The sequence below is a fragment of the Lampris incognitus genome, chromosome 19 (assembly GCF_029633865.1).
Source record: "Lampris incognitus isolate fLamInc1 chromosome 19, fLamInc1.hap2, whole genome shotgun sequence".
NCBI classification, from domain to species: domain Eukaryota; kingdom Metazoa; phylum Chordata; class Actinopteri; order Lampriformes; family Lampridae; genus Lampris; species Lampris incognitus.
Window position 1 is genome coordinate 33,133,576 of NC_079229.1, and position 13,714 is coordinate 33,147,289.

Genomic DNA, 13,714 nt, shown 5'->3' on the forward strand with positions numbered 1-13,714 from the left:
TTCACAGCACCGGCATGCTGCTCTGGCTTTCTGCAGTGGAAACCTACGGCACTGCGAGTCAAAAGAAAACCGTTCCCCAGCAGCAAAAGGGTGCTGTGCTTCAACCAGTTTGTCAACAAGTCATTTTCATTTAGAAAACCGCACGACCCCGCATCTGTTCAGTAAAACTAGCTTTAAAAAAAGAGGTGGTAGGTGGACAGAAGCAGCTACACTAAGGATGTGCATTATAATTTTTCAGGGCTCATTATGAACGATTCATTTGTTGGTTATTCTGTGTAGCGGTGCACAAACAAGAGCCAGGTTATTAAGCATAATGGCTTCGAGCTCATCTCAGAAAAGCCGGTGTTTGCATAATTCCTGCTGAGGGACAGCTCTGGTGAGACCGACTAGGAGACAGCATGAGGGAGCCAGCTGCTAAACTACCAACAAAAGATGGTGGATTGTTTAACTGATGCTGACGCATGACCGGCCTCGTCTGCCACATTTACACCTCTTAATATTCATGCCATCTCTATCTAGATGTGATAGCTGGATCGAGTCAACGCTATTCACATTGCCCTAAAGCATAGTAAGTCTCAGACAGCTTTACATTCCCATGGTGATAAACACATAAAGTAAACCGTCAGTGACATTTATCTTTAGTTTTAGGGGAAAATTGAAAGTCTGTCTATCGTCATCAAACACACGGGTCAACCAAAACAATACCATGTATGTCACTACAGAGACTTGTTTGTGGGAGGGGTTTATGTCAACGTCGGGTGAGTCTGAAGAAAAGTCAAACTTCAGAATGAGGCCCAATACTTTTGACCACTGGCTGTAGGGATGATGATGTACTTTTCCCCACCAATGAGAGTAGGGCTGGGCATCGGAGTTTTAGAACCGGTTCCAACTTGGAACCGGTTCTAAAATTCCGATTCCGAAGGAATCGTTAAGAAATTCAAATTTTGATTCCGCCTATTGGTTCCTAAATAAATTTCACTCGCGCTAAAGTTTGTTTCAGTTTCCGTGGTGGCGGCATGCAGCTTCCGTAGTTTCCGCCTCTGTAAGTTAAGTGTGCGCCATCACGGACCAGAGCAAGCGGCGGTCGAAAGTGTGGCTTCATTTTGCCTTGAAAATGAAGGGTTGACACAGTGCAACACCTGTGGCAAAATTATGTCATGCAAGGGAGGACGCACAACAAATATGGCCGAACACCTTCGCCTACACGGTGTACAAATGAACCAGTGTACCGTGTTTGACACGTTGCATCGGTCTCCATCTCCTGCCTCGGTGTCCTCTTCAGACAACCCTGAGCACACAGCACCTCGTCGCAATTGGTTAGGTGAACATTAACAACGTTTGTCTTATTCACAACAGCGAGACAGCAAACAACTTATAAACTGTACGCAAATACTGAAATGTGTTTTTTCTGTGCTGAACGCTCACGTATACAGCGTGAGAAGCCAGGTATGCTCATTTTTCTAAACAAGAACTGTTTCTAATTTAAGGAGCTTTAACACCTGGTAGTCCGGACCAGGGTGTGACTGTGTCTTTATTTCTTCACCTTCATGTATGAAGACAGTTGTTGTAAATGTAAGAATGAGACATTCACATGAATGATCCGTTCTTAAAACAGAATGGCTTGCATAGAGATTTTTTAAATAAATTTTTCTTCTGTGAAAGAAGCATGTGACCTGTTCTGACCCCGCCTCTCAAAGAACCGGAATCGAGAATCGTTAAGAACCGGAATCGAAAAGCAGAATCCGAATTGGAATCATCCATCCATTAACTGAACCGCTTATCCTGCTCTCAGGGTCGCGGGGATGCTGGAGTCTATCCCAGCAGTCACTGGGCGGCAGACGGGGAGACACCCTGGACAGGCCGCCAGGCCATCACAGGGTCGACACGCACATACACACACCAATTCATTCCTCGGGAGAATTTAGTACAGCCAATTCACCTGACCTACATGTCTTTGAACTGTGGGAGGAAACCAGAGCCCCCGGAGGAAACCCACGCAGACACGGGGAGAACATGCAAACTCCACACAGAGGACGACCCGAGATGACCCACCAAGGTTGGACTACCCCGGGGCTCAAACCCAGGACCTTCTTGCTGTGAGGCGACCGCGCTAACCACTGCGCCACCGTGCCGCCGGAATCGGAATCAGAATCGTTAAAATCCAAACAATGCCCAGCCCTATATGAGCGCATGCTGTACGGACTGCATTTACACCTGGCTATTTCCAAATAAGATCCAATCACAATACGAGCCAAACTACCTTTTGAGGTGTTCAGATCACATCGTGATCTCAAGCCAAGCTGTGTCTTAAAACCTTGTATCAATACACATTTTTCCTAATCCAGACAATGTATCTGGATGCAGATACATTATTAGGGATACAGGGGGTCTCTCGCAACAGTGCTGTTCTAAAATGCAATGCATCTCTTGCCAACAGTTACAGTAATCCAAGCTCTGCTTGTTTACATTGTACTTATGTGATGTAAAGAAAACAAAAGGCTCGTACCGAGTAGATCTCATAGATGCCCTTGCGGCCCTCGTCACACTCCCTCCTGACCCAGTGGCGGTTGAGGTAGGCGCAGATTCCGTTGAGGACCTTGCTGGAGAAACGGTAGTCCTCCCACTGCTGGGTATAGAACTTCAACACACATTCATCCATCAGGTCCTCTCCATCCTGGATTGGTAGACAACGAGGGGATGACGAACGAAGAGGTGGAGAGCAAATTAACAGAGGGAGGAAGAGGAAAAAATGAAATGAAAAAAGGGGGGGAAGAGATGAAAACAGGTGAAGCAGGATGTCACTGAGCAACCAGGTAACCTGAGAAAGATCCTTGGTGGATCAAAACATTTAGGTTTCAATGAACTATGTATGGAAGAATGTACAAAGAACAAGTCAAGGAAGTTAGGCAAGGCATAGCCCCAGAATATCTTTAAGATGGTTGTGAGATGTTGTGTGACTGCTAAAGAGAAAAGGGACAAATATATGTTGTTACTAAGGGTGTACAGTATGTGTCTAAGTTTCGCCATGGGGAAATTATCGTTTTCCAGTTGTACAACAGAAGCTTGCTCATCTTAATACTGACCAGCCGCTATTAAACCCTTAAACAGATTAAATGCAACGACTGAACAGAACCACCAAATGATGTCTGGCTGCCTGACAAACTGGCTGGGAGATGAGACAAATCTGACCGACCACCAGTCCAACACACCAGCATTTGGGTGGTGGCCGGTGGTGCGTGTACACAGTGAGGAAGGGCTGAGCGGCGCAGACGAAGGCTCACCTTGAGCAGGCTGGTCAGGTAGTTCTTGAGGAATTCCTTGAGCCTCTTGTACAGCTCCAGACCGACAAACTGGGCGCCTCCTGGTGTGGTGGTTTTTTTAGAGGGCTTGGCGGGGGGCACAGAGCCCCTGCCCTGGCTGGACTGGTGCACGCTGGTACAATAGTTATATACATGTCTGATGGAGAGGGTTAAGGCACAAAAACACCGCCATGCAGAGATGAGCATCACAGACTTGGACGTTTTGTGGTTAATTTAAACTCGTGTGCCTGCGAATGGTCGACAGTTATAAGCTCAAGGTTCGATTAATCTTTAATTAATCACCAAAATTACAAATTACTAATTGTAACAGCTGTTCTTAAAAACATTGGCAGCTTGAAATACAGGTGATCCAGACACTGAAGCTCACTCTACTGTACTTTGCTCATCACGACTTTCACCCGATAAGACCAACAGCCAAGTGAAACATAAAACTGATGATTGATTCTCATGGAAAACATCTCAGCGAAACTTCATAAAAACACCCATTACCAACCAGACCAAGGTACAGTTATCGGCTAGAGGCTGATGCAGGAAAATGTGTGGGATGACCCCGTTTATTCTGGCTGGGAAATATCTTGTATAGTGAAGCATTTGGTCAGTGCTTTATAAGTTTCAGCTTACATGAATGGATGCATTTAAGACTGTAATGGAGGGCGGCGTAACAAGATCTTTATTGCAGGCCAAACCAAAGGGCGGGACAGGTAACATGAGGGAGCCAACATTATTTAACAAGAGAATATTGAGTGTTTATAATATTAAGTGTAGGTAGGGCACACTGCTTATGTTCAGTGTACGTATATCATGATCAGTTGCCTGGAAATGTCAGTGGTGGAATAGGGCAATTTCCCAGCAACAGCAAAAGAGTGACCAGAATTTTGGTAGGAACGACAATATGATTTGATACATCTGGATGCTGACTTTGAACCACCCTCCACTCCCACAAACCCCGCCTGAACCCATTTCATAGTATGTGGGATACGTGTACAGTTCCATGTAGCGTGACTTGGCCATGCTTTGCCGCGTGTACACCTGCTGGATGCCGGCCCGCAGGTCATCCCAAATCTGGTCCAGCCCGATCTGTTTCAGTCCATGGGGGTTCTGGGTCCGGTTGGACGACATCTTAGTACCCCTCTGCTTAACCGCTTCTCTCCTCCCTGGCGAACAGTGCCCTCCCTTCCCTGCTCCGCTGAGCGCTTCTCTCCTCTCCGCAATTGGTTCTCTCTGGTGTCACTCTGCTGTCAGACTGTGGATTCCATCTGCCACGATAGCAGCGCGATAGGTAGCGGCCTGTTGAGTTTAGAGAAAGGCTGTATTTTCCCCTCCACAACGCTGTGCTGTGTGGCGCTGTGTGGCGCGCCTCCGACTAACAGCCTCAACGCGCCTCACCAGATAACCTGAACAGAAAAATCACAAGGGAAAGCAACAAGATGAGGGTTTGCACACATTGACTGGGTTCTACCTGCACTGGGCTTATTGGAGAGGATCTACTCATGGTTTTTTTTCCTGGATTTAATTTCTAGGGCTTATGTGGTGCCAGACGCAAGATATCTTTACCGTGGTTAAAACTGTAGCATCAACATCCACAAGAAATACCTGAACTGGTACTAAGTACGTAAACTATTTATATAGCACTTCTCAAAACAGCAGTTACAAAGTACTTCACAGTTGTTGATAAAATGCATAATAGTACACATCATGAAAACAGCAAGTAAAAAATACAATTTATAAAACAGAAACACACTCAACAATAAAACATAAACAAACGAAACAAGATTAAAAGACAAGTAAAACCAATAGGAATTTCAGAGTAACAAACTTATAAAAATGCCAGCCTATACAAGTGGGCTTTTAAAAGTTTTTAAAACATGGTACAGACTCAGCTGATCTGACGAGAGGGGGAGGCAATTCCATAGTGTTGGAGCTAAAACAGTAAAAGCACGGTCCCCCTTTGTTTTGAACCTGGACCATGGGACAGTTAAGAGCAACTGGTCAGAAGATCTGAGTAATCTTGGTGCAGAGTATTTGGTTATAAATTCCGAAATATAAGAGGGTACCATGCCATGGTGGGCTTTGAATGTGATCAAGAGGATCTTGAACTGAATGCTAAAGCGTAGAGGAAGCCAATGTAAGTGGGCCAGAATGGGGGTAATATGCTCTCTTCGTTTGGTGTTTGTCTAAAACCTGGCTGCCACGTTCTGAACCAGTTGAAGCCGAGCAATTGCAGATTCTCTTAAACAGGAGAACATGGAGTTACAGTAATCCAGTTGGAAAGAGATAAAAGCATGGATGATTTGCTCAACAACGTTCTTAGGCAAGGCTGAACTGATTTTGGCAATATTTCTGAGTTGTAAAAAAACAAGACTGAAGCAATTTCTTAATGTGATGGTCAAAATGCAGGTTTTGATCAAACACAACACCAAGATTACTACTAGATGTGTTTATAATCCCCGCCTGAGGTATGGACTAATACTCTTAGGAACCTGGTCTGGGCCAATGACCAAGATTTCTGTTTTTCCATATTTACCTGCAGAAAATTCAGTGACATCCAATCTTTGATAGCAGTAAGGCAACAATGTAGAGTATCCAGATTTTTAAACTCGTAAGATTTAAATGATACATAAAGCTGGGTGTCATCTGCATAACAGTGGTAGGCAACAATCTAAAACTGACGAATAATATGACCAAAGGGGAGCATATACAAGCTGAACAAAATGGGACCGAGGACTGAACCTTGTGGGACCCCACACGACATATGAGCCGACAATGACACAAAATCATCAACAGCATAGCCACCCTGAAAGAGCTTTAGTCTTAATTTGTGCACCATATAACAATCAGGAAGCATGAAACAGACACTGCAGAGAAGTTTTTTTTTTTATTTGACTGCCTAATTTCCATTCATTTTATAATGCGTACTACCTATACCACCTGCTATTATGAGCAGACTAATAAAAGAAAAATGTTAGTAGACATTGAGCTGCATTCTTTTTGCAAAATTATCAGTATTTGTTAAATTTACAGATAAGGTATCTTCTTGGAAAATCGTGGAAAACTGAAAAATGAAGAGGTCACTGTGATTAAGAAAGCCTCGTGTTAATTTGGCCTCTGTGATTAACTACTTTTAAAATAAGATGTGCAAAACTTGAGTCCTAAACGAATGACACACTCCTTAAATTATAGACACAGACTCCCTAAGTTATAGGGCCCAGAATATTCTAATGATTCAAAACAAATGACGACAAAGTAAAGTTTCCCACACACTTGGACCTTCACAGTGATGGTGTTGGAGTGGGTCATGCTCACAGTGGGGTGGGGATTCATTCTTCAATGAAAATCAAGGTCTGAAGATTAAAGTGGTTTATAAAATTTTTTTAAATACAATTTAACAATACATTAAATTTGAAGCTTTTTAAATTTGATAATTTAAAACTGTTATACTACAAATATTAACTCATTTGAATTTAATGTAAGAAAAAAAAATTAAGTTTATGGCGGTTAGCAACCAACTCCAGGTGCTGTCAGCAGCTTGGTTGGTGTGTGTGGAAAATATTCTTCTGTTAACATCCTCTGTGTGCGAGAGGAAATGCATGGCTGACTGATGCAAGTAAGCACTCGGACGCGTGATAAAAAAGCAAGTCAAGGCTGTGTTAAAGCACAGCTCTACAATAAAAATCAAATGTCATCCATTTTAAATGTTGTCCAATTTTCTCTGTGGCAGGCAATGCTGATGGTGTGATGGGCAACCATAGGATAGTCAATGTATGGGACACCATGCAACAGCAAGGTACTTTCTTCACGATGGAAATGTGATGATTGTTTTTAAGAAAATTCAAATGATATATGCCAAATGAAATGACAGTAATAACTTGGTGAGAAGCGGACTTGGTGTTTATTTAAGAGGGGGGAAACAGCTGGTCATGCCTAATTCTTTAGAGACAGCGGTACCTGTCCGTGTTTCTTTTTTCTTTTTTTGTGGCTTCCCCCCCCCCCCCCTCTTTTTCTCTCAAATTGTACTTGGCCAATTACCCCTCTCTTCCAAGCCGTCCCAGTCAATCCATGGAGGGCTGCAGACTACCACATGCCTCCTCCGATACATATGGAGTCGTCAGCTGCTTCTTTTCACCTGACAGTGAGGAGTTTCACCAGGGGGACATAGCGCGTGGGAGGATCACGCTATTCCCCCCAGTTCCCTCTCCCCCTGAACAGACGCCCTGACCGACCAGAGGGGGCGACCAGGACACATACCCACATCCGCCTTCCCACCCGCAGACATGGCCAATTGTGTCTGTAGGGACGCCCGACCAAGCCGGCGGTAACACGGGGATTTGAACCGGAGATCCCTGTGTTGGTAGGCAACAGAATAGACCGCTACACTACGCAGACGCCCCCCGTGTTTCTAATTCAACAAACTGCACCTAGTGTGAAACTACAAACGAGGTCCTTGGTACTTTGCGCTAAACGAAACTTTTCAAAGTCTATAGAAAACAGCATCCTTCGGCTTGATTTTGCGGGTTAATGAGGGGAATCCAAATACCTTCTAAAAATCACTACCTGGTGAGGAGTTGGGACCCCCAGCCAGCCAGTGTTTTCTACCACGTTACTAACAAGCATGTGCGAATTAGGAGAAATTAGAAGGTAAAGGGAGTATTTCACCAGGGTGACACACGATAAGGCAGGATACACGATAAGTCAGTGTGGCACACAGCAAATCCAATGAAAATGCACCCCCCCCAAAACAAAATTCAACAGATAGTTTGGAAATTGAATTATAATCATTTTTACAAATTTGACTTAATGCCCAGCTTTGAAAATTGTGTGGACAGCCCTATACCCCCATGGTTGTTAAACATTATTGTGTCTCTGAGGAGGGAGAGCCAGGTCTAGCAAGCTGGAAGTCCTAACCATGTATTTGCCCTACACATGCACTTGACCAGCTGATTCCCCCTTACTAGTTTCCTCTACCTTGCTTAAGAGTGGGTTTGATTAGAATCGGCTGGTTTAGTATATGGGTGGAGCAAATACACAGCTGGGACTTTGACTTGCTGGACCTGGTTCTCCCAACACTGGACTAAAATAAAGCACAAAATACCAAAGAGGAATGATAAGTTTTTAAGGCATTCGGCAAATCCTGTGATCCAGAAAATCCATCAATGTCTGAGCTAGCAAGGATTTAGTCCCTTTTTCTAAAGCACTATTTCAGGACACATGCCCATTGAAAAAAGTTAAAACTTTATTGATCCATTTGTGATAACCAAAAACTCATGTTGCTGCATACATTACTCAGACTGGGTGCAGAGCAGCTAACGACAATTAGCTGCTCTGCAGTTAGCTGCAGACAGGAAGCTCAGAGGGAAGTGCCTTGCACAAGAGCAAAATGGCTGTATCTTATGTCCTGATATAACCAACACCTCAACTGTCTGCCCAGGCCTTAGTACTTCATCCAGTCTAGGGATTTGAAAAGGCAACGATACAGGTCACCGTATTGATGTGCAAATTAGACAGGCAGTGGATTTGCACCTTTAACATTCCTATCACAGAACAGTCTCTCACCACAACGCTACCTTACAATCTCAAAAAAATGACTAAAGCACAGATACAAGTCAGAAAAAAAAAAAACTCATTCATCCTATAAAGGAGTGTCTGAATACAGCTGTCAAGGCTAGGTGAACAGGAAGTAGCCTTAGGATGATGTGACTTTATAGCGGTTTTAACAACAGTCTCAGGCCACGGCATTTAAGCTAATGTAATTACATCCACACGGTCAGTACACAAGAAGGAAGTAAGTGAAAGCCAACGTTTGCAGAGCCAACATCTCGGAAGTGGAAGAGACGGATAGAGAGGAATACAGAAAGAGATGAAGGGACAGGAGGGGAAAGACTAGCAGAGAGACAGAGACAGAGGGCTGAAAATACAGACAAGGAGAGAAATTGAAAGAGAAACAAAGAATAGCAGAGACACGGGGGGGGGGCGAGAGACAGAGAGAGAGAGAGAGAGAGAGAGAGAGAGAGAGAGAGAGAGAGAGAGAGAGAGTGCTGTTTATTGTTGTTGACATCCAAGCAGTAGAGCTATATTTAGCATCGGCAGGCAGGCAGGCAGCTCTGCCAGTCTGGCCATTCACCACCATTAAGGCCAGTGACTCAGGATGTGACTGGAGTCTGATAGACAGAGGAGAGGGTGTGAGGTGAGCCGCGCTGTTTACTTCCTCTCACTGTTAACGAAGCTTAACTGCTGCCTTCAAGCTAAAAGACCTGTCACCTACCCAGCCCAAGGATGTACTTTGATACAGATCAGGTCCAGGCTCAGTTCTCCATTTAACACATCTGCCACAGGTCTTTTTTGTGTATGGGTTTGTTTGGCCTATGCATGTCCAATAATATTTTCTATTTGTTATTGTTTTGTATATTGTTACTTTTATATTGTATATTGTTTACTTTTTATAGTAAATGTTTCGGTTAACAATGAAGGTTGAATCGGTTCATCTAGATACAATGTTTATTGACAGATACGTTTCATCACTCAACTAAGTGACCTCTTCAGTCTAAGCTGACTGCAGGTATCCCCCCCCCCCTTACAAACAATACAGTTGCATAACGACCGAAACCAACGACCAGTTTCATATGCAAATATGGGTGTGACCATAAATGTGTACTAGTCACAGGGGATTTGGGAATGTTGCAATCACAGCATTGTAAGATGGCGACAGACGCATAATGACCGAACCCAGTTTCATGTGAATATGGGTGCGACAGATGAACCGATTCAACCTTCTTTGATTTTCTTACCTGGATTATTGAGCGTGCATCAAGACGTTTCGGTAAACAGGTGTAACTGACAGGTAAGATGCATTTAGGGTTAGCTGTATTTCGCCTGTTTGGTCAGGATTTGAGCACTAAACTGCCAGCAAGCATTGGGCCATATTCCGACCGGGCGTGGACACCTCAGGTATGGGTCACACCAGACTAACACACACGTACATACCACTGCTATGCCTGGCTTCAACAGAAATAGTATTTAGCTCTCAGCCGACCACTGAAATCTAGTCCAGACCCTGAAAGGGCATGTTCATCTTGCATGTTGCAGCAGTGCCCCTTTGTTAAGGAATACCTGACTAGCAGAAATATTACAAGTCATGCTTACAGTTGCCACACTGTCCTAAGTCAAAGTGTGCAAGTGTGTTGAGAAATGCATGACTGATACTGGTGCAGTCAACCCTTGCTAGATACTGGTGCAGTCAACCCTTGCTGTGATGGTGTGTACATTGTACACACCGTCACAAAAACAGATTATCACGTGCACCCTAATATACACATATACACAACTTGTTTACACTGTACTGGTAGAATCACTGCTTAGTATTTGGTCACCTTCAGTATGGCAGCTTAACCACAGACTTCTATTTCACATGTGCTCAAAACTATAACTAAAGGCATGTTTACATCAGACAAATATCACAATACCAAAAGTGAGTGACGCTAGCCCAGGTGGCAAAAAAACAACAAAAAAAAAAACAGTAGCTGATGGAATTGCAGAACCGCCTAACAAAATTCTGCTTCATGACTGACGGGCTGGTGTTATAAAGCTGCCACGCACCTTAATAAAAACCAGCAAATTCAATGTTCTATGAATCAAACACACACCTGGGAAAATAACCTCAACACTGAACAAAACTTTGGGACTTCGGGGGGGGGGGGGGGGGGGGGGCAAATAAGAAAGGAAAATCAAATGGCCAGAGCTGCATACAACCCAAAGGAAAGAAGCACAGCTGCCATTTTGTTTCCAAGCCAACCATTAATCCCCAACCCAAACCAGGAAGAGAAGCGCCTTTCTTCCTTAAAATATTAACAGGCTTCATTGGATGGTTAGCCTTACAAGCCAGCTAGTTTTTAAGAACAGGACCTGAAGTTGACAAAGGCGTGTGTGCACCTGACGGATACCACACCTCAACTACTGCAGAGTTCCATGAATTTGAAATCTCTAAAATCCCCACACTTTAACCAGGCCTTACATTTCTGAAAGGGACTTGAATGTTTGGGTTGGTGTTAGAGCAACGTACCTATGCTAATAGTGGCTGGGCGATAGAGCTGTCAAACTCATCTCTTCCCTCTGTAGATGAAGATCCTTCATCTTAGCTGGGCTGGAGGACATAGTTCCGTTTTTTAACATTTTTCCAGAATAAGGAAAGTTTCCATTAATTGCCCCTGGTATTAACAGGGTTTTTCCTGGCTCAAATTAAGGTGCACAAGAGGAATTAAACTCAGCAGGAACAAGACGGGATACCTATGGTGGAGAAGAGTGTCAGGAGTGAGCGATGTTGTATGGTTTGGAGACGGTGGCACTGACGAAAAGACAGGAGGTGGACCTGGAGGTGGCAGAGTTGAAGATGCCGAGATTTTCATTGGGAGTGACAAAGAAGGGCAGGATTGGGAACGAGTATATTAGAGGGACCGCTCAGGTTGGACGGTTTGGAGCAGAGGTCACGCTAGACTTTCTCGTTGTCCGTCGTGATGACGGACAGGGTCATAAAAATTCAGTCATCATCAATTATTACCCGTCACATTAATTTTTTTAATGAGATAGCACGCGTAGCACTAACGTTGCTAGGTAACGTCAACGTGTCTAGACGGGCCTGAGTTGAGCGACGAAGAAGTAGAAGAAATACAAAATAACAGAATGGGGGGGTGTTGAGAGTTTGTTGCTAAAAGAAAGTCGACGGAGCAAAAACGTTGCAGTATGACATGAGTTTGAGTACCTTGGGCTACATACTAGCAGGAAACATGTCGCAGGCCCTGCGATGTGACTACTGCACATGCGCACACCGCGATGACGATGCACAAACGATATATCGTGCAGGCCTAATATGAACCACGCCATGTCAGGTAAGTGATCAGCGTTTTCTCCACCGTGGTGTTGGTAGCTTCGTCGACTATAACGCCAACCTATCTGCTGTTGGCGACGCGGCCGCTGACGGCGCTGGTTACGGTCTTGGCCAGCGCATCCTCCATCTAACGGACAGTCTCGTGGTGGGTGTAGGTATGTGCCCTGTAGAACATTTTTCCACCTTCCCTCCTCAACCAGGGGAATTCTTGCTCCCACTGAACCCGGTATTCTCTCTCGGTCGTGGGGTTGCTACCACTTGCTTGCTCCGCGGACTCCGCCTGCTCGCCGTTCGTCATCATCAGAATTAATTTCAGGTTCTTCTTGTCTTTCGTCAGCAGCCTTTAGATTTTTCCGTCATTGTTAAAAGAAAAAAATCGGTCAAAGACGGAAAATATTCGGTTAACGCGACTCCTGGTTTGGAGACAAAGCAAGAGAGGCAGGATTGAGATGGTTTGGACATGTGTGGAGGAGAGATGCTGGGTATACTGGGAGAAGGATGCTGAATATGGAGCTGCCAGGGAAGAGGAGAAGAGGAAGGCCAAAGAGGAGGTTTATGGATGTGGTGAGGGAGGACATGCAAGTGGCTGGTGTGACAGAGGAAGATGCAGAGGACAGGAAGAGATGGAAATGGATGATCCGCTGTGGCGCCCCCTAACAGGAGCAGCCAAAAGTAGTAGTAGTAGAAATTAAGGTGGAGGTGGTACCATCCTGATCATGCGCACACAGGTGCACGTGTACCAGGCCTTCAACTGGCTCATGCAAAAACCTTTTCTTTTACAAGCGACGTATTTTAGTTCTAATAATTTTATGATTGAAGAAAATGACAATTATCACCTTAGAGCATATTTAATTTTTTTAAAAAAAGGCGCCCTGTTCAACATTAAATTAAATACAACATAAATGCTAATGTTTTAATTTACACACTTAACAGCAAAGTTGTTTAAAATTAAATCAAATATAACATAAGCTATTGTTTTCATTTCAAGTTCACATGGGCCCTCTTGCGGTGTAGCTGAACATAAATATAACATAAAGGCCTTCGCTGTAATTTACACTTTTCCCAACTGGAAACTTCCGGAAAATTGCAGCTATTTCCTCTGACAGTTTTGGCAGCGCCTTTCCAGGCGCACCGCACTGATTACGATACAGCGCCACCACAGCGGCGACGGCGTATTGCCGCAGTTGCATTTAAAAATGGCATCCGCGGAGTGCCACGCTCATCAGAACACAGTGTTTTTCATTAGGACCCCCGTGGGGAGCTGGAGGCTCCTGACGGAGGCGGGACGGGACCTGACGGAGGCGGCCGCCTCCTATTTCTCTACGCAGGAAAAACTGAATTGCCCACCTGGGACAAATAAAGTGGTCTGAATCTGAATCTGAAAACCCTGATTATGTGCCAAAATGATACGTCGATTACTTGACCGAATGAAAATTAATCAATTATAATCTTGATGATCAATGAATCCTTTCAGTTATTTTTCAGTAAAGTAACATTTGCTGGTTACAGCTTCACACAT

The 13,714-nt window shown here is 44.3% G+C and overlaps 1 protein-coding gene across 2 annotated transcripts in view; it reads right to left on the reverse strand.

The window, feature by feature from the left end:
• LOC130129794 (cullin-1) overlaps positions 1 to 13,714 on the reverse strand; it is a 56,558-nt gene that overhangs the window by 21,046 nt on the left and 21,798 nt on the right. For both annotated transcript variants that reach the window (XM_056299445.1, XM_056299446.1), the window contains exons 2-4: positions 4,300 to 4,714; positions 3,282 to 3,456; positions 2,507 to 2,674 (exon numbers count right to left, since the gene is read on the reverse strand). In XM_056299445.1, the coding sequence (XP_056155420.1) occupies positions 2,507 to 2,674; positions 3,282 to 3,456; positions 4,300 to 4,439 (483 nt within the window). In that variant the 5' untranslated portion in view covers positions 4,440 to 4,714. The remainder of the gene's footprint in view (positions 1 to 2,506; positions 2,675 to 3,281; positions 3,457 to 4,299; positions 4,715 to 13,714) is intronic.